This window comes from Peromyscus leucopus, chromosome 6 (genome assembly GCF_004664715.2).
Source record: "Peromyscus leucopus breed LL Stock chromosome 6, UCI_PerLeu_2.1, whole genome shotgun sequence".
In the NCBI taxonomy this organism is placed as follows: domain Eukaryota; kingdom Metazoa; phylum Chordata; class Mammalia; order Rodentia; family Cricetidae; genus Peromyscus; species Peromyscus leucopus.
The window spans coordinates 125931737-125955325 of NC_051068.1; the positions used below are offsets into that span (position 1 = coordinate 125931737).

Genomic DNA, 23589 nt, shown 5'->3' on the forward strand with positions numbered 1-23589 from the left:
TTTTTATATGTACTTGAATTCAGTTTGCAAATATTTTGATGAGAATTGTTATATCCATGTTCATCAGGGAAATCAGTATATAATTTTATCTTTTGTTGTGCTCACATATAGTTTTACTGTCAGAGTAACACTGGTTTCATAAAATGAGTTTGGGGGTATTCCTTGCCTTTTTACTTAAACAATTAAATATTTATGTATTTATTGGCATATACATGCCATGGTACACATGTGAAGGACAGATGATAAATCTAGGAAGCCTGTTCTCTCTTCCCACCATGTAGTCCTACAGCTCTGACTCAGGTTGTGAGGGTTGGTGGGAGGTGTCTTTACTCACTAAGCCATCTCATGGACCTTCCCTTATATCTTATGGAACAGTTTGGGGAACACTGTTTTTACTTCTTTAAAGGTCAGCAGTGAGACTATCCGACCTTAGGTTACTTATTTATTTTTATAATTAAGAGACTTATTATTACTGCTCTAGTTTCATTGATTGTTATAGATCTATTTAAGTTTTAATTTTAATTTAAAAAATTTTAACACTTATTTTAAATTTGGCAGGCCATTTATGTCTATGAATTTATATATTTCATCTAAATTTTCTAATTGATCGGAATATGGTTTGCAGAGCATGCCCCAACAATCTTCTGAATTTCATTAGTGTCCATTGTATCTCATTTTTCATTTCTAAGTGTGTTATTTTGAATCCCCTCTTTCTGGCAAGTTTGGATAAGGGTTTGCTGATCATATTTAGATTTGTGAAGAACCAACTCAATGTTTCATATATTCTTCACATAGATTTCCGTTTCATTAATCTCTGCCCTGACTTTCTTTTATTATTATTATTATTATTATTATTATTATTATTATTATTATTATTTTAGTTTTTCGAGACAGACTTTCTTTGTGTAGCTTTGTGCCTTTCCTGGATCTCGCTCTGTAGACCAGGCTGGCCTTGAACTCACAAAGATCTGCCTGGCTCTGCCTCCCAAGTGCTGGGATTAAAGGCGTGTGCCACCACCGCCCGGCTCATTATTCTTTTCTAGTTATTGTTTTTATGTTCAGTTCTTGATTTCTAAGACCTTGAAATAAATTCATGGAGTTACTTATTTGAGAATTCCCTGATTTTTTTTGTTTTAGCATTTGTGGCTCTAACCTTCCATCTTAGAACCACTTTTATCCCACGGCAGCAGTTCTGACATGTTGTCTTTTCATTTCATTCAAAATAGGAATTTTGGAAGCTTCCCTCTGATTCTTCAATGATCTATTGTCATTCAAGAGTATCACTTTACCTCCACCAGTTTGTGAATGTCCTACAGTTTCTTTCTGTTGACTTCTAATTATAGAATAATTAAATAAAATAAGATGGAAATCAATAAAATTATTTTAATTGTTTTATTTTTGTTAAAACTTGCTTAATATCTTAAAATAGGTTCTGTTTCATAAAGAATAGCATGAGTCACAGAGAAGAATACATATTCTGCAGGGCTGAGGCCGAGAGGAAAGCGCTCAGTACAGTTGATCTATAATGTCATGGGATACTGTTTTTTTTTTTTTTTTCTTTTTGTCTGGGTTACTTGTAATAGGTGATAGTGGACTGTTGAAATCACCACTATTATTGTGTTGGGGTCAATCTGTGCCTTTATATACAGCAGTGTTTATAAAATTGAATGTCAATGTTTGGTACAAATATGTTTAGAAATGTAATGTCCTCTAGATGGATCAGCCCCTTTATCATTATGAGGCAATCTTCTTGATCTCATCTGATTAATTTTGGTTTGAACTTCTTCTTCCTCTATGGCCATAAAACTTGATTTTTCTAATGAGTCCTATACTGCTTGCATGCTTTATTCACATTTTATTACTATTTTGTCTTTGTTGTCTGGATTTTTAAAAATTCATCTACTTTTCTTCAAGTTCTAGTAGTCTTTCTTCCACTTGATCCGTTCTATTGGTAAGGCTTAATTACAGTCCCACTTCCCCCCCTGCTTACTGAACTTTTCACTTACAGAATTTCACTTTGATTTTTTTCCAGGTTTTCTATCTCTTTACTAAATTCCTCACTCATATTCTGTGTTTATTTTCTTCTTTCATTCAGGTGTTTGTGTTCTGATTTCATTGATTTTCATGCTCTCTTTTATGTTGCTGAACATTCTCTAACCATCCTTTTGAATTCTTTGTCTGGAATATCACCAAACTTGCTCTCATTGGAGTCTATTTTTGTGAAATTGGTATGTTTTGAAGAAGTCATATTTCCTTGATTCTTGTTTTTCTTGTATTTCTCAAATGAGATCTCTGAATCTGGGATAAGGTCAAAGATTGGAATTTTAAAATTGCCCTGTGTTCTCTCAGCAGAAGTTCTGCAGTGTTTGAGCAGAACTCAGTTCTAGTAGAGTTGAGATTTTCTTCTTCCCTCATGCTCACTTCTCACTCTCTAGACTCCAGGACAAACACCACAGCTGATGGAAGAGACCACTAGGAAAATACACACTGACCAACTACAGACAGTAACTTCCTGGACTCCAACAACATTTGGGGAATAAAGGAACAAGGACAGTTGGCATACAATGAGGTGGCTGGTACCAGTGATGGAAGGAGAAAGGCAGAGCAAGGCTCAGTCTGGGTAAGAGAGAGCATTGAAAGAACAGGGGAAGAGGGGACAGGAAACATGAGAGGGAACAGCAAAGGTTAAGGGAGGACAGGAGACAGGTCCAGGAAACTGAAAGAAGAGGAAAAGAAATGCAACCAGGAAACCTAGAAAAGTCCCACCACTCAGGAGCCTGAGGCGGGTGTGGCGAGAGCCTCTGAGTCCAGACCAGCCTATGTTCTTTGAAAAAGTAACCATGCATAAAGGAGAACTGGACAGGTGTGCAGGGCTGTGCAGTCCCTCACACAGGCATGGATGCCTGGCCTGCCTTTATGGCATCCACTCCAGGCCATGGCTGAGAACTGATTGCCACCTCGTAGAACACTGCTGGCTTCAGACTCAAAGACTCCCCCTCTAACTAGATGATCTAGGCCAGGTCAACAAATAGCAGAGACTGTCTTTTTGAAAGTGCTGATCAAGTGCATGACTGCTCCTTGGACCACGCATGTTACCACTTAAGTATGGTCTCTTTTTGGCCTCCAGTGCTTCTACTCCCTGGCATTTTGAATAAGGAGAATTCCCTTGGCAAAGAAAACATGACTGCTAAAGGTACCAGGGTCTTGATTCTCAAGGTAACTGAGTATTGCCCTTTTACACTGTGGGAGGGGATGCAGGCAGATGAGTGGATGCTGACCAGCTGGTCTTTCTCTCCTATCTTTGTTTTGTGGACTTTGTGGGATCCACAAAGCCCTCAGCTGTGGAAGGGGCGACAAGAGAACAAGAATGCCAGGTGGCATCTTCAGGAAGATTAGGTTATATGTTGCTGATCTTGACAGTGTAACAAGACTAGTACCCCAGGAGTATAGTGCTTCTGGGAAGTAGAAAAAAGAAAAGAAAAATGAGTCTCTCTCAGAGTCTGCCTAAGAAATGCAGCTATGTGGACATATTGGTTTCAGTCCAGTGAGATCCATTTTTGCACTTTCATCTCCAGGAAGCACGAAACAATGACTGTGCTGTGTAAGCTACCAGCCTTTGGCATGTGGTTACAGTAGCAACAGGACATGAATACTAATGGCATTAGTTCAGATGGGTTAATTATCACATTTGGTTAAAATAAAACTACACTGGTTGTGTCAAAATCTCTTTCTCTCTGAGAAGATTGCTCTTGTAGCTCCAGCTCACCTTGAATTTATAATCCTGCTTTAGCCTCCTGACTGCTGGGATTACATATGTATACTGTGCCTCAGAAAAAAAAAATTTTTTTTTCCAGCCTCTCCAGACAAATCTTCTTAAAACAGACTGAAGAAACATATGTTTAAGATATTGGCTATTTTAAAGGTTTTAACACAATGTTTTGGTGCTAAAGACATGGCTAATTATAAATGAAAGTCATATATTTCTCAATTTAATTTATATGAATTTTCATGCCGGGCTAAGAGCATGGTTCAGTCCCTAAAGCATGGACCTGGATTCTATCCTCAGAGTTCACGTAAACAGCCATGTGCGGTGGTGTGTGTAGCAGTGGGGAGGCAGAGGCAGGAGGCTCCCTAGGGCCTGCTAACCAGCTAGTCCGGCCAAAGCAATGGGCTGCAGGATCAGTGATGCTCCCTGCCTCCAAAAATAAGGTAGAGAGTGATTAAGATGCCAGACAATGACCTCTGCGCTCTCTCTCTCTCTCTCTCTCTCTCTCTCTCTCTCTCTCTCTCTCTCTCACACACACACACACACACACACACATACACACACACATCAATGGCACCTGCACATATGTGCCCACACACATTAACATGAACACACACATAACACACACACACACAGTAGTTTTCCTATCTTTGTTCTTGGAGAGTTGGGGGAATGGCATTTCCGTGTATCTCTCATAATTAACTTTTTTTCTGGATTATGCTTAGTAGCCTTCAGTTGCCACCTTAGCAAGACCTGGCAAGAGGTGCTCACCCTTACTTGATGAGCATCAGAGAACAAGGCTCCAGAAGCTTATGTGGCCAGTGACATAAGCTAATGCTTGTTTCTTCATCTGTGAAATGTGATGATTGTACCTTACCTTCTGGGCTGAACTTGAGTTTCTCACAAGTCGTGCTGAGATTCCAATCTCAAATGTGAGTGGTGGTATTTAAAGTGGGCTTGGGGGAAGGAACTAAACCTCGGGTGATGGTTGCCTTCATGTAACCTGAAAGCTCGGCCTTTGCCAGTCCTCTGCTGTTTGAGGGCACACTGAGCAAACAGCCCCTCCCCAGCATCTCCACCACTCAGTTGCTGGACCTCAGATTTGCAGCATCCAAAGCTCCGAGACGGGAGAAATATGCATCTGTCTGTCCTTTAAGTCTCTTAGGTTGTGGTATCCTGTGGTAGCAGGCCAAGAGTATTGAAAACTGGTACAGAAAATAAGGTGCAGTGGGCGTATGCGCCTGCAGGGGTTGAGCTACAAAGCCAGCGGAGTTGGAAGCATTTGGAGGTGCATGCGAGGTGTGTGTATTGACCACTATTCTTAGTGTTGTTACAGAACAATGGGCAGAAGCGCTGTGAGGAAGGTTGGGGTTATTTTGGGTAGCAGTGTAAGAGTGCAGTCCATCATGGCAGACAGTGGGTCACATGGCATCCCCAGTCTGGAAACAGAGATGAATGCTGGTTCTCAGCTTGCTTCATGCTCTGACCTGATCCCATGGAATGGTGGTCACTCAGATTTGGGACAGGCTTTCCCACAGAACACAATCTAGAAACTCTCTTACAGACAAGCCCAGAGGTTTGTTTCCGTGGTGACCCTAGGTCCCACTAGTTGACTTCAGGATGAACACACACAGAGGAAAAGCCAATATTTCATGAAAGCTGGTCAGGAAAAGGTTTCCCTCCTGTTAGTGAACATGTGCTTAGAGACAGAGTGCTCCAACATCACAAAGGGTTTAAGCTGTTCCTCGCAGCCTCACATGGAAATTAGGAAACAGTTTGAAACTGGAGGTAAAACACTCTGTTGTTTGTTGGACCCCAAAGTTTAGGGTCTCAAGTGGGAACCCCAAGAACCCAGACTCCAGTCCAGTTGATGCAATAGCATGAGGATTTATTAAGCTTCTATATAGAAGGGCAAACTCTGCTCCTAAGAGCAAGAGCTGCATCTTACTGCAGCCCCATGGGGGCTTTTAAAAGAAAAACCCACAAAAGCCATAAGATTACAATTCCCATACAATTTTGTTTCACAAGATCATGGTCTGGGTACAAAGTGATCACAGAGGGGGTACAGTTACGTCAACAGGTACATTCTTCCTGAAACCTCAAGGGGGGGATATCAAGGCAGGAGTGGAGTTTACACACAGGTCATGATGGTCCTTCCTGGAACACCTGCAACTATCCCAGTCACAGTTGAGCACATCTCTTAACAGAAATCTTTTTACATTGTTATATGGTTGCAGGGGAGATTGAACAATGGCTAAGTCAGGTTGCCCTTGGAACTAGATTTTTAGTTTCTCATTTCCTGGTGCTTGAAGTTTCTCTTTTCCTGAGGCTCTGGGGTGGGGGTGTGAGCCTGAAGGGCTGGGGTCTTTCATTGTTAACTGGCAGAGCTCTTGCTGAGCTGCATTTCCACATCAGTTTTGTGGAAGCAAAAGGACTTTGACAGACTCGGCCAGGTTACCTGATCCTGGGACAGGGCTGGTATTGGTGGAGGTGGACCAAACTGCAGCTGGACTCTTAACAGCTATTGACCCCAGCCCTTCCCAAAGGGTGATAGCATCGGGGGTAGGGTGGGTGGGGGAGTGGGTTGTGGTGAAAGGTGCTGCAGCCTGGAGACAGGAGCTCAGGAGTGTGGCTCAGGAGGGTCCTCTTGGCTTTGGAAGAAGTTCTTCGGACTGACTGACATTGAGCAGTCCTCTCGTTGGGGAGGTTCCAATTTCAGAACTCACAAGAGCTGGCACGTTACTTGTTGCTTATCTCTTAGGACCCTAAATATGCTTTATAATTAGTGTGTGTGTGTGTGTGTGTGTGTGTGTGTGTGTGTGTGTCTTTATTTCAAGCTCCAGAGCTTGGTCCCTCTGTCTGTCCAACACAGCGGCGAGAGCAGAGAGCCCTGAGCTCAGGTGGGGCAGAGTTGTTTTTTTTTTTTTTTTTAATCATAGCAGAGGTTGGGGTGAGGGCATTTCCAGGGTCCAAGACCCTGCTTGGCTGACAATTGTCTAGGGGTATCTGTAAAACAAAATATAGGTGTGTGCTAGACTCAAGGACATCTGGCCACCTTATCTAATGGTTGGAATGTTTGGGATGTCAGGTACTTCCTCACCCCTGGGTGGATCCCTGGGTGGTATCAGCTTAAGGGTTTTCCTGGATCTGGGTGTTGCCTGGCTGTAAGCCTGTCACAGAAGCTGTGTCTAGGCCCCTAAGCCTGTCATGGCTGCTGTGTGGTCATGCTGTTCTGGGGCCCATTCACAGTACATGCCATGGCACACATGTGGAGGTCAGAGGATAACTCTCAGGTGTTTCTTCTCTTCTGTCACCTCTCAAGATCTTGAATTCAAACTTGGTTGCCAAGCCTGTGTGTAAGCAGCGGTATCCAGCAGACCACAAAGGCGTTCCACTGTGCTCTTGAGTGAATTAGACCAGGATGGAGGTAGAGAGCTGTTGTGAATTCAAGAAAGCACATGTGGTCTGTGTGTGTGTTCATCTCTAAGTGGCTTGGGACTCATGAGTACAGTGTCTGTGACATCTCTACACCCACCCTCACAGAAAGATCTAAAAATATCAGGAATCTCAGTAAATGTTGGTGACTAATGATGATTACTATGCCTGTCCTTTGCCTGAGACTTTTTATGGGGTATACTCGCTGTTTGGGGACAGATGGAGGAAATGTTAGGCATGGCTGAGTTTTGTTTCTACAGATCCAGGTTTGTATATCCTGTCTGGTGGGTGGTGAGGGTTCCAGGATGTGTGCTGAAAAGCTGCAGCTGCGAAGAAAGCAGGGCTCCAGTTATTCAGCATTGGCTCCGAAGGAAGAGAGTGTGCATGGAATGGGGAGTCAGGAACCAGCACAAACACACGCAAGCTTTCCCCCCCTCAGGTACTCTCCTGGTACTGGAGGCTTGTAGATGTAACCAACCGTCTTATTAAATAAGAAACACAGAACCAATGTAAAAGAGAAAGCCAAGAGGTCAGAGCTCAGAGCTAAAATCTCACCCTTCCTCCTGTGGTGGTCCTAGCTTCCCGAAAAAGAGCTACTTCCTGTGTGTATGTCTTTTCATAGTCTTTTTGTTCTGCCTTCTCATTGGTTGTAAACCTAAACACGTGACTGCCTCATCACTGCCTGTATGTACAGCCCCCCAGGTCTTAAAGGCATATGTCTCCAATGCTGGCTGTATCCCTGAACACACAGAGATCTACCTAGCTCTTCTACCAAGTGCTGGGATTAAAGGTGTGTACCACCACCGCCACATTCTTGCTATGGCTCTAATAGCTCTGACCCCCAGGCAACTTTATTTAATAATATACAATCAAAATCATATTTCAGTACAATTAGAATACCACCATAGAGGCTGGAGAGTGGACCTTCCCCACCAAACCAGGGGTTGTCCATCATGTAAAAAAATCAAGGCAGCTAGACTGGTCTAGACAGTGATTGGTTGGCTCTGTGTGAAAGGCACGGCCCTTTAGTGAAGTGATCCAAACAGTGACAGTGATGGGCAGTGAGGGAGGGAAATTGCAGGTCAGCAACAGTGCTGACCAGGAAGGCCAGGTTTGACAACTTATGCCTTCATAGGGGAGGAAGTACTCCAGTCACCAGGTACTGGAGTTACGCAGGTCAGATAACCTTATCTGACCTAAAACAGAAAATAAAATTAGAAAATTTATAGTGACTCCAGACAAAGCAGAGTTCTGCTAACCCATGTCTGTGGCCTGGGCAGTCAAGCTCTTATAATTGCACTGATGTAATGCTGCATCTACAAAGTTCATTCTAGAACAAGAAAAACACAATGCACAGGTGAAATGGCGCTCACACACCGCACACACACACACACACACACACACACACACACACACGTTTTTATGATTTTGTGTTGAGCCACATGTGGCTCACTAGAAGCAAAGGGAGGCTGTGGGCCCAGGCCAAACACACATGGAGAGCAGAACAAATGGAATCCGAAAGACCACAGTCTCAGGTGTACATAGTGGAACCAAAAGACCACAGTCTCAGCTGTACATAGTGGGACCGAAAGACCACAGTCTCGGCTGTGCACAGCAGGACTGGAAGACCACAGTCTTGGCTGTACATAGTGGGTTCAAAAAGGCCACAGTCTTAGCTGTGCAAAGCAGGACCATCTCCCTAGAAAAGGAGGCTTGATGGTCAGAATGAGGCTGATATTTTTAAGTATTGAAAATTGACCATTGCACTAGATGCACATAATTTACTTGATAAAATTTCTTATTATCAACTAATTTATTAATTTATGGTTCTGGCTTAAATACCTTAAATATAAACATATTCAGTCATTGTCTGGAAAAAGCAATCACTAATGTTTGGTGAGCCTGGTGGATGTGATGTGTCTGCCAAGTTATCACAACTGTTTGTGTGTGACATGTGATACCAGTTGTGGAAGGAGTTATTTTACACATAAAATCCCAACCAGGGACCCACATTTTCCTTTAAATCAGAATAAAGAGAAAGCAGATGAGTATGAAAGTTTCCAGCTTGCTCTCCTTCATCCTCAGTGGGACTGGTGAGGGGAGGCATCATGCATATGCACTCTTCCAGCATCAGTGGACTAGGGTAGGATATCCTGCACACATACTCCTCTATCTTGTGGGGCTAAGGGTGGGGAATCCTGCACACATATTCCTCTGGAAGGAGAGAGGAGAACAGAGGAGGATTATAATTAGGTGGTACAAAAGTTGACTGGGCATTGCTATTAGGACCTAAATATTTAAAAAGTTACAGAGCCTGAATCAAAAGAAGGGCTTTTTGTTCAATGGTGAGACTGAGGCTCTTGTCTTCCCAATTTTTAACGTCACTTCATTTAATCAGGATTTCAACATCCTAGCTATTCCAAAAGTATTGATTTTTATTTTTTTTAAGCTTGGATCTGCAAGACAGACAAAAGACTGTATATGATATTCCTGTAATGATTTATCTTAAGAATCTGTGAACTGTGCAATCGTGATTGTTAGGCAGGAGAGGCACCTGCTCACCTTTGGAAATGAAGAGCTGAAAAGAGATTCTGAGATTCAGAAAGGGTAAGGGATAGAAGGCTGACCTTTCGGAGACAGGAAACCTTTGATGAACTGTAGGACACCAAGACAGTTCATTTAAAAGAAGTCTTCAAAGTAGCATCCGAGGCTGGTTTTGTGTGTGCCTCCATGAGACTCTTGGGTTGTCTTTTTACATAAACCCAGGGAAATAATAGTTTCTGCCTTTGCTCATGTCTGCAGCCTTCATGTGGTACCTTGGCTTCGTGGCTTTGTTACTGCTTTTCAGTCTCTTTTGTGGACAAAATTAAACTTTCCTGACCATTTGGCAGCATGAAACTTTTCTGCAATGGGTTGTTAAGGAGAAAAGAGACAGGAAAAGGTCACCAATTTAATCTCCACATAATTAAGGTCTTGCAACCAGCAAAATAAAATTGCTGCTAGCATTCTCTCCAGACTGTAAGACGAGTCCCTACTCTAGTCTCAGAAGAAGTTAAAAGCCAGCTGTTGTCATCAAGAGTTCAGGGTGCAAATCTTTTTTGTATGAAATTTTTTAGGTCTGGGCTGTGGTGAGGCTTGCTTGCTGTGTCTATACATATATAAGTGTCTGCATGTTATATATATATATATATATATATATACATATATATATATATATATGCACATTTTCTAAGGTGCATAATAAGAAGGTTAAAAGAGTATTTTCCTGGAGGAGGAGTGGATTGGGAGTGGGAACTGGGAGGGGGAAGGAGGAAAATTGGGAGGAGAGGAGAGGAGAGGGGGCAAACTGCAGCCAGGATGTAAAATAAACAAACAAACAAACAAATAATAAATAAAGACTAGTTTCCAGTTTCCAACCCTAAATCATAGACTGAACTTAAGCATGTATTAAGGTATAATATGTAGCCAAAAATTCAGTGTTCTAAGTTGACAGAGTCTTATTGTACAGGCCAGGCTGGTCTATAACTGAAATCCTCCTGCTTCTGTGTATCAAGTGGAGTGCTGGGATTTCAGATGTGTGCCACTACATCTTGTTTCCTTTAAGTTTTAAAATAAAACATCCTAAAAATCTATGATAATTTATACATTAAAGTTTTTGTAATAGAGATGAATGAAATTTCTAGATAAATATGAGTAAGTCAACAAATCAAAAATGGTCAGCTAAAAGCCAGGATTTTAAATCAATTGGAAATAATGTCCTAATTTTCTCAGCACATTACTGCTCGGGATCACAGCACACATCAGGCAGGGTGTTGACTTCAGAGCCAATGCTGGAGAGGGAGAAATGAGAATTATGGAATGGGAAATGTAACCAGGGATTTCCCCGCTGTGAAGTGTGGGTCACACGGACACGGCACACTAGGGAATGCCTTCTGAGGAGGAGCCCTGTCCGCAGTCCCCTGCTCCTGACAGGTGGGAGCAGGGGTGTGAGGCATCTGAGTGCAGGGTGCACAGGAGGGGTGTGCTGAAGAGGTTGCTTTGCTGTCGGCCTCGACTGCTGGGTTCTCTCTGAGATGGCTTCGTCTCCTGAGATTGGGGGCATTTCTGTCTTTGGCCTTTCACTGACATTCAATTGTTCATGTCTGGCTTTCACCCCTGTCTAACCCAACCACGACTGTTTACTGCTTCTTATCATAAGGAGCAAACAGGCTCTCAGCTGCTGTTACACTTGTCTACAAATGTATTGCTGGGTTAGGCAGTGTTGCCAAGAATGGCCTTGGTCATCAAGCAACCCTCCTAAGACTTTAATGGCTTCTCTTCTTTGTTTCAGATTACTTGCCACTTATAACAGCCTCACAGATAAACACCTGGCTGGGTATTTTAACAATACCAGGATCAGGCGGCACCTCCTAAGATCGGGGCTGGTAAGACTGCTTGAGTTCTGCCCACCTTCTTATTCAATTAAGTCTGAACATTTCCTACCTTTCTTCAGATTTCCTTTGAGTCTGTGACATCTTTTTTTCCATACTAATTTAGAAAAATTACTTCCTTTTAAACTTCTGATTTATTTATTTGGGGCTCTTACTAAACAAAAGAAGAGAGGTTACAATGGCTACTAAGGAAACATAAATTATTAAAGAAAGGTCCCTGTGAGATTTCAACAGCGTGGTTGATTTGCTTATTTATTCATTTATTCAGTACACATTCTATGAACCAGACACTGTTAAAGAGCAAGGGCAGAGAAGACCTTACTGTTCCAGGAAAAATATTGTTTTTAGTACTCATAGAATACGGTGTGGCAAACACGAAGAGTTTGCTTCCTCTTGTATGTGTGTGTTAACTTTCATTTTCCTGTGATGTGCCTTCCATCAGCCTCAAAGCAGTTCTTCCGATGCAATTTCTGTTCCTTTAAATGTGTGGAAGGTGGAAAATTTATCTCAAAAAATCCTATGGCTTTCCTTTGAAAGGAAAGGGGTGTGGTTCTCGACAGTGTTGGCTGTTTGCTTTCTTAAAGTACAGTGTTGTCTTGGTGTTGAAAAAACCGTATTGTGTTTCTAATTGTTGTTTGTGTGCTTGGCACTAGCTGGGTGGAGCTGGAGAGAGAAATGCCTCTTGGGGCATTATTATCAGAAGGGTCAGCTGAAATCTGTCTCAGCCAGGAACAAGACAACCACTCACACCCCTTGCAGCCCAACTTCCTCAATTGTGAAATGAACACAATGCCGCCTGTCCCTCAGGATGGCTATTACGGTTAGGGGCGTGCAATGAGTCACCCTGTAATCACTGGTGACTAGGATCACTGCTGCCATGATGCTAGCAGGGCAAAGTTTACTTAACACCATCTCCAAACACGCAAGGAACACTTGTTAAGAGCCCGGTAACTCAAATAAGGAAGGCATGGCCCTTTCTCGAGATCAATGGATCCAGCAACATCCCTGCAACCTGCAGGTTCACACTGCATGGAAATTACTTAGAAAATGTAAGTATGAAGCCCCAGGCCCCAGACCTCTGGGTGATTCATGTCCCCCTCACTCAAGTGTAAGCACTGTGGATCTATAGGAGCTTCCTGTCTGACAAAATCCCAAAGAAGAGGTGACAGAGACATATCCAGCTGCTGCCGGAAAGGGGATAGCAGTCAGGATGGCCTAACATTAGACACTTCCCAGGGACATGAGATCCTGTAGCCAGCACATTCTAGATGCGGCAAGTGGGTTATCTGAAGTAATATGCTGCAACAATAATATAAATATTACAGCTAAAAGATTAAGAAGGAAATTAAGAATACAAATGCGGGACTGGAAAGATGTCTCCGTGGTTAAGAGCATGTACCTGAGTTCTGCTCTGAGCACCCACACTGAGCAGTTCACAAGTGCCTGCAACTTCAGCTCCAGGACACGTGACACCTGTGGCCTCTGCAGGTACCCACACTCACATGCACATAGGCACACACTGGCATATAATAAAAAATAAAACTTTTAAAGAGAGAGACTGTAAAGGCGGCTTGCATTTAAACTTGAGGGGGACAGGGGGAGGGGAAGTGGAAAGTGAAGCAAACAGCCAGAAGGGTAGCAGCCTCCTTTACAGGAGAGATCAGAGGACAACAGCAAAGACACCCAAAGGAGGAGTCAAAGGAAGCACTGCTCCAGGGACACAGTGACTTCGCTGTGACTGTATCGAAAGCTGTGCATCCCTACTCCTACATAAACCATAAAATTCTAAACCATTGCAAATTTAAATTACATTCTGGCCTGGGAAGTGCAGGAAGAAAAAGCAGGGAGCAAACAGTAATGAAACCAATTATTTCTCAAGACAAACCAAAGGCTTTCTCTGCCGCTTGCCTGCCTTACCCCTGCTGGTGTTTCCGGCAAGCTGCAGTCTGCTGCTCCTGTGTGCTCCTTCCTGGCAGCACCTCCCCTCTCCAGGGTGCTTTCAGAGAATGAAAAGAACACCTGGGTTCCATCACTGGGAAATTGTTACTCTAATGAAAACCTTGTTTTAAACGTCAAGTGTACCACCTGTGTGTGTTTTCACATTGACAGGTACGTGAGACTTCCTTTCTCCTATCTGCCTGATGAAATATTCATTAAAAATGGAAGTTCATTAGGGACAATGGTATTCTCCTTTAGGCTTTGAAAAGGCCACTTCTCTCTTCTCTCTCTCTCTCTCTCTCTCTCTCTCTCTCTCTCTCTCTCTCTCTCTCTCTCTCTCTCTCTCTCCTTCTTCCCTCCCTACCTTCTCTTTTTTGGTACCTAACAACATATTTTCCTATTTTGTGTTTCCGTATGTATTTTATTTATCCATTCACCATTTTTATTTATTCGCCACAGATCACTAGAAGTGGGAGGATACTTTCTGAAAAGGAGTACAAAGTAAACACCATGAAGCAGGATCACAAAAAATACATCCGGGAGTGCTTAGCCCAGGCCATCTTCCACAAGGTCCTTGATATGGAGGTGAGGGTGTTTCTTGCCCTTTTATGATGGACTGGTCACTCTTCAGTACTGACTAATGGTTGGAGAATTCTTCCTCAACTTCATGCAAAAGGAAGTGGACAAGAGACTTGGGGAATACTGTCTGACTTCCTAAGTAGTCAGGATCCCAGAGACTCAAGTTCCCCTCCTTTTTAGTTCAGAAGAAATATGGACATGATTATAAAGTTTGTGATATTTAATTTTCTAAATGTAGATTCTTTGAATCCACAATGGCTACCCAGCCCTCACCATCTGTACCTTAATTTCCATTCGCTAAAAAAAGTGACATCTGTTTAAATATCAGTAATTCCACTGCCATGAATTCTCTCGGATCTGTTATTCTTTTAAGGCCCGTAGCTCAGCCGTATGTTAAGTTTCACGGAGTAGGCATGGAGACATCTGGCGTCCCTCCTACTTTAGGACACATTGGTCAGCACGATTTACAGTCTCAGCGTCAACACGTTTTGTGGAATCTGACATTGCACTTTTAGTGGGCTATGTAGCTAACCTGAGAAATTAGTGCAGCCTTGCTCCACAAAACTGTGGTTTCAATTGTCAGGCACCATTTTAGTCTCTGCAAAAGGGTGCCACTCTTGGCTCGACCATACCATACAGCAGTAAATCAGAGAAGCTGCCTTGGAAAGCTCTTGACCTGTGGGTACAGTAACATTTATGAACAAATGTATAACTATCAGTAAACCAGCAACAAGTTTAGCACCAGTGAAAATATTTATTATTGTATTGAATGTATCATTACATCAATATTCACTTACGATGTTTATTGCCCACATACGGTTTCTGCTGACTTAGGAACTCATTTTTCACCTCAGCTCATGTCCAGGAATTACATAGACTCATTGTTGACAGCCCCAAATTTGCTGATTACAAAAGTACTGGTGGGAATGGCACAATTCGGCTAAAAAATAATAGTATGGCATTAAATTAATCCCTACCTAGCTGTTAACTTTAGCAGTGCTGTGTTCCACGTCAGCCCAGGTCCTGACAGTTTGGTGTGTTATGCCCAGATCAATTGCAGGGACCCCAAAGACCACCACGGAGACCGAATCCCACATGTAAAAGCAAAGAGCCTTTATTTCAAGCTCCAGAGCTTGGTCCCTCTGTCTGTCCAACACAGCGGCGAGAGCAGAGAGCCCTGAGCTCAGGTGGGGCAGAGGTTTTTTTTGTTTTTGTTTTTTTTTTAATCATAGCAGAGGTTGGGGTGAAAGCATTTCTAGGGTCCAGAGCCCTGATTGGCTGACAGTTGTATCTGTAAAACAAAAAAATAGGTGTGTGCTAGACTCAAGGACATCTGGCCACCTTATCTAATGGTTGGAATGTTTGGGATGTCAGGTACTTCCTCACCCCTGGGTGAATCCCTGGGTGGTATCAGCTTAAGGGTTTTCCTGGATCTGGGTGTTGCCTGCCAGTAAGCCTGTCACAGAAGCTGTGTCTAGGCTCCTAAGCCTGTCATGGCTGCTGTGTGGTCAAGCTGTTTTGGGGCCCTCCATAGTGGCATGACACAGAGGAACTGTACAGATACTGTCCGACAAGTCTCATGTATAACATATAAGTTGTGTTTAAAAGAATATATAATTATAGTATGGAATTTGACCTTCTCTAATTTAAAACATGGGGCTGGGAAGAGAGTTCAAAGGGTGAGAACATTTACTACACAGACCTGAGTTTAAATCCTCAGCATCTATATAAAAATACCAGGTGTGGTCACACCCATGCCTATAATCCCATCCCAGAGAAAAAAGCCTGCTGGGTTTTGCTGGCTGCCAGCCTACTACCAGGTTGAGTGAGAGACCCTGTCCTGAGGGAATAACATTGAGGATGATAGAGCAGGTTGCTGAGTGTCTTCCTCTGGTCTCTGCATGAACACCTAAGGCATTCAATCCATATACTACATGTTCCACACACACAAACCCACATGCAGTTAAAAAAAAAAAAAAGAAATATGAGGTGCTCCAAACTGGAAAACATTGTAAGCATGGTGTTTATGCTTAAAGGTTTCAGCATTCAGAGGACACTGCTTGTTTAGATTAGGATTGTTTAATCAGTACAGTCTGCAGATATGTACAAATCTGAAAAACAGTGAAATCAATTCTACTTCTGTGTTTCAGAAGACACACCTAGACTGTTAAGATACTAGAACTACCAGGATTGTCTCCAAGCTGCCATAGTGCTTCCCATTTAATTGAGACTGCTCCAGTTTTCCCCAATATTGTTGTGGGTGTTCATGCATTCACCTATGCAACCTACAGTAGCAGATTCGCTGTGTGCCAAGATGGGACTCTTTTTGTGGCTGCAAGACACTGTTTATTGAAATACTGTACAGCAATTGCACAGAAGAGGGAAGTGGCAACATTCCACCCGCAAAGGAGGGGGCACCCGGAGGGCGTCAGAGCAAGGTGCTGCTGCTGGGGAGCACACCTTGAAGAGAAAGTCAGGCTCTCAGGAGAGCAATTCCAGAGAGGGGGGACAGTCATATGCAGGATACCTTGAATGGAAAGGAAGCCAAAAGACTGTGCAGGGGGCAGTTTGGCAGGAGGAGGTTGTAGCTAGAGTTTTCCTGCCTTGCCCACAGTCAGGACAAATCTCTGTCACCTGCCAGTCCCACAGCCGCTCAGACCCAACCAAGTAAACACAGAGACTTATATTGCTTACAAATTGTATGGCCATGGCAGGCTTCTTGCTAACTGTTTTTTATAGCTTAAATTAACCCATTTCCATAAATCTATACCTTGCCACATGGCTTGTGGCTTACCGGAGTCTTCACATGGTGCTTGTCATGGCAGCGGCTGGCAGTGACTCCTTCTGCCTTCCTGTTCTTTCTTTTCTCCTCTCGGTTAGTCCTGCCTATACTTCCTGCCTAGCCACTGGCCAATCAGTGTTTTATTTATTGACCAATCAGAGTAATTTGACATACAGACCATCCCACAGTAGGAAGTGACATTATCTGATAAGTTGGAGCTTTATTTCTGGAAGTCTTGAATTCCCAAGGCAGGTTGCAATGTAGGTGATGAGACCATGAGATGTTTTTTCAGCATGGGAGTGAAATGAATGAGCAGAGCCTTTAGAGATACTGCTGCTGGAGTTGTGGAGGATGGGTTAATGTGCTGGAAAGATTGGAGGTGAGAGGTCAGTTAGGAATCTGTTGTGAAAGGGTGCAGCCAACAGCAGCAGAGTGTGTGGGATAGGCAGCTGACAGAGACAGTAGAGAAGGAGAGACCTCTAGAGAAAAGTCATTGTCTCAGGAGCCGGGAAGGTGGAGAAAACATTAGAGACTGAAGGAGGAACTCAAGAGAGGAAGGGGTAGGAGTGTGGGACTAGAAGCCTATGACATGTGACAAACAGGCCTGCTAGGATGCTGTCCTGGAGGCCAGGGCCTCACAAGCTCACAAGCTGCAGAATGGCTCCAGTGGTGATGGGACCCAGAAAACAAAGGCACTGGAGGGCTTGGGGAGGGAGTGTCAGCCATGGTGAGGAGGAGTTGGGGACAAACGGACCTTGGAAACAGGTTGATAGGAAATGTAAGAGAGTTTGTTGCTGAGTAGGGGAAAGATCAGAGCAGGAGCTGGAGGGATGAGAAGCATCAGGAGATGATTGATGACACCCAGGATGGAGGGATTGAATCAGCAGGGACCAAGACCAGAGAGAAGGGTTCCCAAAGGAACAATGAGACAACAGCAACAAAAACCATGGGCTGAATTCAAGTCTAACTGGAAGCAGATGATTTTAATAGGAAGTATATTTTTTAATCACCAACTATTATATTAAAATAATTGGAAAACACAGAGGAAATATAAAGCAAAATAATTGCATGAAATTTCTACTTTCAAAGATGACTACTATTAATGTACATTTCTTTTTAGTATCTTCTAGTCATATTTACATAACAATAAAATCATGATTCGGCCAAGTGAGGTAGCATATGGATGTAATGTCAGTGTAAACTCAGGAGGCCTCTGTAGGAGGGTTGCCACAATTCTGAAGCCAGCATGGGCAGTATAGCAAGTTCCAGGTCATCCTGAGCAATATTCCAAATCTCTCAAAAACCAAACAAATTCCACAAAACACAGTGGGATTTCAGCTATGGCTCAGCAGCTAGGAGCACTGGCTGCTCTTGCAGAGGAGCACAGGAGTTCCCAGCATCCCTTCCGGGCAGCACAGGACTGCCCGTAACTCCAGCTCCAAGAAGCCCCATCCACATATGTCCACAGACACATGAATACAAATAAAACTAAACATCATGATACACTGTGACAGGGACGTGGGTTTGTGGCAATCAGAACAGGAAACAGGAAGTGAGACCAGGGCAGAGAGCTGTGAGTCTGCCTGTGTTTTTGCTATCCCTAGTCCTGGGAATTAGGAATACATAGGAATGACCTCCTCACTACAGAGGTCCCCTCCACAAACTGGCTCTATCCGTTACTAGATTTCTATGCACTTCTGCATCTTGCTTCTTCCTGTGTTATTTTCATTTTCCATTAAAAATCAATCAAAGTCTTTAGGAACCTTATTTTAATGATTACATTCTGTTCCAGCACATGGATGTGCTAAACATTTTACCATATTTTCAAATTTTATATCACTTTGCACTTTTTCTTCAAAGAAAAAAAGGGGTGGGGCCACTTTCAAATAGTATCTTTCTGTGCAAAACACTTAAAAGTCATTACTCAGTTTTCCTCTTCAGATTAGGAACGAAGTTTCTGGTTAAAGGGCATGGATCCTTTTAGCTAAGATGTGTTTGTAATAGGCTTTCCCAGAGTGGAGGCAATTGATATTCCCACCTGCACACTCAGGCAGGTGGTTCTTCTTCATCTAAAGGACAAGAGGGGTTATTGAAAACAAAGCTGCCTCCATTGGGATTATTTTCCTCTAAGATATTCTTGGCTCTAACTAGAATGGTTCTGTTCTCCACAGCGCGATCACCAGCTGGAAATAAAAAGGAAACTGGATACCTTAGCTAGGAAAGAGCGGACTCAGAGGCTGAAGGTAAACTCTTTTACCTTTTAATAACACTTTATGATCCCAACCCCAGTCCAGAGGCACCTACTTTTGGTCAGCACACATAGCCGAGGTCAAGCAAATGGTTCTACTGAGCCTAGGTTTCAAGTGTCATCAATATAGATGCTGATAACACAAGCCCTGCTCCTGAGAAATGCATTTTAACATTGAAAAAACTTTCCAAGATGAAATTAAAAATAGCCAAATTTGAAATCTGGCTTTTGTGGCTTTTTTTTTTTTTTTTTTTTTTTTTTTTTTTTTTTTTTTTTTTTTTGTGGCAGAGGCCAAAGGATATTCATGTATCTTAAGAAATGAAAAGAGATGGTAATGTTCCAGTGTGAAGAAAAATAAAACATTGGAAGAATTATGCAATCACACATTTTCACTCGAATGTCACCCTTGAAAATTATGGTGGGAATGAGCTTCCTTAGTAGAAGAAAGTGCCATCAGATCTAAGACGTTTTGTGCTAGGTATTTTTAAAGCCCTTGGTTGTTCTCTATTTTTGTTCTTTGCAGTGAACTTACAAAATACATCAACTTGAATCAGGAGATGAGAGATTCAATTAGGCATGTTTCAGTTTAGGATGGCAGATTTATTTGATTTCTTGAGCTATTTGAAATCATGAGCTGCTTGTTCTTAAATTTCTGTGGTATTACAAATGTGGAACCTAAAACATATTTCACAAACTAATAAGTATTTGTAAAAGCATTCATAGGGCAACCTGTCCTGTAAGACTAAAATTTTCCTATCTGGGTTGATGGACTCAAATTTATTTTTTATTAGGGTTAAAGGCTAATCTTGTTACTAAAGTTTTTTTTTTTTTTTTTTTTTGAGACAGAGTTTCTCTGTGTAGCTTTTCTCCTTTCCTGGAACTCACTCTGTAGCCCAGAACTCACAGAGATCTGCCTGGCTCTGCCTCCTGAATGCTGGGATGCTACTAAAGTTTTGAATGATAGGACATAGGTCCCTTCTCAGGCATCAGGAGAACTGGGGTGCTCCAGATTCATTTGGCTTGGCTGGCCATGCCTCGAATTGTGGACTGTTACAGGTTCTGTAATTTATCTGTTTTATTTAATTTAATTGTGAATGCAATGGCTGGAAATACTGAGCTGCAGTGCCTGAAGCAGGGTGGGCTTCATGTCTTCAACTCATCTGTCCTGCGCAGTAGCAGATGAGGGACACAGGTAGACGGGAAGACCAGTTGTTGGGAGAGTGCTGCAACACTCCAGTTCCTCCCATCTGACGCCTCTATCAGGATTGTCAGAGCTCACTTAGTCTTTGTAATGCGAAGGCATGGTTTAGGTTCCTTCTATTTCATAGGCAAACTTTTGCTTCAAGGCATTATTGAATTATGGTTCTTATATAAAAAATTAATCTTTTCTGGTAGTCTCTGCTGGTCACAGTAGTGAAGTACATTTGGCACTTTGTAGTGGTCCAACACATTATCATTGAGGTAGAGAGGACTCAGAGTGATTCCTTTGTGTGCAGCTGGAGAAGATTCTGTTTTCTGCCAGTCACTACACACATAGCCCCCAACAGGGCCATAAAAGCCTTGGCTAACTTCCATGCCAGGACAGAGAATAGCATTCTTAGTGGGGAGGGTTTTGATCTCATAGTATGAATGTGTGTCAGGTGCTAAGCTAACCCCATCATGATCATCTATATATCAATTTAATAAATTTATTTTCTCATTATAGGGAGAGCACACAAGACGATTTATTGAAGATAACATGCCCATTCTGACTCCCCATCCTCCAGCTGGTCCAAAGACTAACCGTGGCTGTAGCGTTCTGGCTGAGGAAGGACGTTCTAGTCCATTAACACTGGTAAGCCCTATTAAGCACTCTGTCCCAGCTAATTAATTTATGATTTCTCATTAATCTCAGAAAGAAGGCTCTCTGGGAAGCATGTCTGCACAACCCAATAGACTTGAAAACATCGTCAAAGGAACAGTTGGAAAGCCCAGTCTCATAACTGCTCAAGTCTCCATTAACAGTACCCCCTCTAGTCAAAAACCCCTGTATGTGCAGCCGTCACAGCAGCTTCTTGAGTGGAGATCATTTGTGCTTACATACGTACCCAGATCCCTCCCCATCCCTCCACCCCCACTCTATTTTACCCACAGAAAAGAGCAAACTCTACCTGATATCTAAGATCACATACGATGACTTCAAATTATCTATCCCAGTATTTACCTTCAGCACTCAGCAATGTGGCAGAATTGAGATTGTGGTGTGTCATACATGCTCTGTGTTTTCTGATGTCTGGGTATTATTCTTGCTATTCTGTTATCTGCACAAATTCAGCAGTGCCATGCTGCATGCTGGTGACATTCTACCATTTCAGTTTATCAAAAGTATACACTTCCACTTTGAGATAATTAAATGTAGTGAAATCCCATCTGAAGAAATCACACACTGATATTTTATCCCAGCATGATTTGTCTGTTGCCCAGAGGTGATGTTTGCTGGAAGGAAGGCACAGTTCTTCAAAACAATAGATTCAGGAAAGATTTTAAAAATGTTTGTTGGGTTGTTGGTGGTTGAAGCGGAGCTAAACTCCCCATGATGTCTTTACTCTTGCTTTTCATGACTGGGTGTTTGTCCTTGTAAAGTCTAGTCATTTTTATTTGTGTTGCACAATATTTGTGGAGAAATTATAAAGCCTTTACAGACTGGTGAGGAAGTCTGTCCCATAGGGCATTAGGCTTCAACATTCTGCAAAAGGTAAACATGTCTTGACTTGCCCTGGTTGAATAGCCCAAGTCTTGATAAGCCCCAGTTTTCTCTGGACTATTTCTTCTCTTCTGGGTTTGATTTGAATGTCAGTGTGTCCACACAAATATGCCTTTGTTGGACAGCAATTTACTAGCCTCTCCCAAGCTTTCCCCAGAAGAAACTAAGGAAATCATGCTGTTTTCTGTCCTTCTATCTGGTTCAGAGAGGGAAAACCCCTTTAAGGGTTTCTTTTTTTCTTTTTTTTTTCTTTTTTTTCAAGACAGGGTTTCTCTGTGTAGTTTTGGTGCCTGTCCTTATCTCACTTTGTAGACCAGGCTGGCCTTGAACTCACAGAGATCTGCCTGGCTCTGCCTCCCGAGTGCTGGGATTAAAGGTGTGCACTGCCACCACCACCCGGCTAAGGGTTTCTTTTCAGTTTTCCAGATGAAGCTCTCAGGAGATAGTCTGTGTTTCACTGTGCAAGAGTGAGCGGTCCTTTGAAAATCAGAGGCTACACTGCTACCAGCCAGACACTTCAACACTAGGGTTGCTCCTTGATCACATGCTGCGTGTTCTGTGCACCTTACTGGAGAGCTACTGTGATTTGTAGCTGAATTCCCTGCTTTGCAGAGATTCAAGTCTCCTGTTGGTTTGTCCATCCTATCCTGGACATACCCCTCCCCAGTGTCAGCCCTGACTACCACAACCCTAGATGGAGACAGGAAGCTTCATGGGATGTCACCACTTTCCTTGAGCCTCCCTGGGTAAGGAACGCCTTCAGCGCGGGCTCCTCAACCCACCGATAATTGCACTAAACTTCCCGACACCGTGCAAGCTTCTAGCTGTGTCAAATCCATTAAAACTGAGGAAAGTCATCTCAGCTGACTCTGCGCATCTTTGGGAAATTCACCCCCTGGGATCCCCTTGAGAATTAGCAGGGCTCGGCTAAGCTGAGTAATTACCAGGTAGCCAATTTCAACTCATATTTTGGTACAGCTTTGAGCGTGTTAAGACAGTGCCATATTTATTGTAGGAAAGTGCATTCACACGTTGTAAAATGTAGCAAACTTGAGGTAGCCTCTGATATGAGCTACGAGAGATTGGGGCTCACAGCTGTTAGTTAATGGGACAGATTTGTTTTTAGAGACAAATGTGATCAGTTGAGCATTTGACTACCACATCCATCTAACTGGAGGATATTCCTATGCAAATGCACAGCAATAAAACTAAGAGCACAACCACCAATAGATGATGTTCTGGTTTGTAGTAACCTGCTCTCCTGGATTTCTACACAAGACTTTTCATGTTTCGGATTATTGAACAAGAGACCCTAAACGGCGTTAGTCTAGTAGCGTCTCTCATTCAGAAGTGTCTGGTTTAATTTCTGTATGTGGGTTTTAAGACCTTTCTATAGTTCATCTCTTGTTTTCTCTGACTTGTCTGTTACTTAAGTTGATCCACGTATGCTTGTTGGGGTTCAGGTTTATAGAGACTCTGTATTTATTATTTTCCTTCTTACTGAGACAAAATACCTTTGAGGAATGACTGAGGTAGGAGAACCTCATCTGGGTTATAGCTTGAAGATGTGGAGTCCAACACGATGGAGAAGGCATCCAAACAGGTGGCACCATGGTGGAGGAGCATGTAGCTGGGGCTTTCTCCTCCTCACATCCTGTCAGAACAGGA

The 23589-nt window shown here is 42.8% G+C and overlaps 1 protein-coding gene across 2 annotated transcripts in view; it reads left to right on the forward strand.

Annotated features, from left to right (window-relative positions):
• Erich3 (glutamate rich 3) overlaps positions 1-23589 on the forward strand; it is a 117183-nt gene that overhangs the window by 23248 nt on the left and 70346 nt on the right. For both annotated transcript variants that reach the window (XM_037207246.1, XM_028882937.2), the window contains exons 2-5: positions 11532-11625; positions 14029-14154; positions 19102-19173; positions 20884-21012. In XM_037207246.1, coding sequence (XP_037063141.1) covers positions 11532-11625; positions 14029-14154; positions 19102-19173; positions 20884-21012 — 421 coding nt within the window. The remainder of the gene's footprint in view (positions 1-11531; positions 11626-14028; positions 14155-19101; positions 19174-20883; positions 21013-23589) is intronic.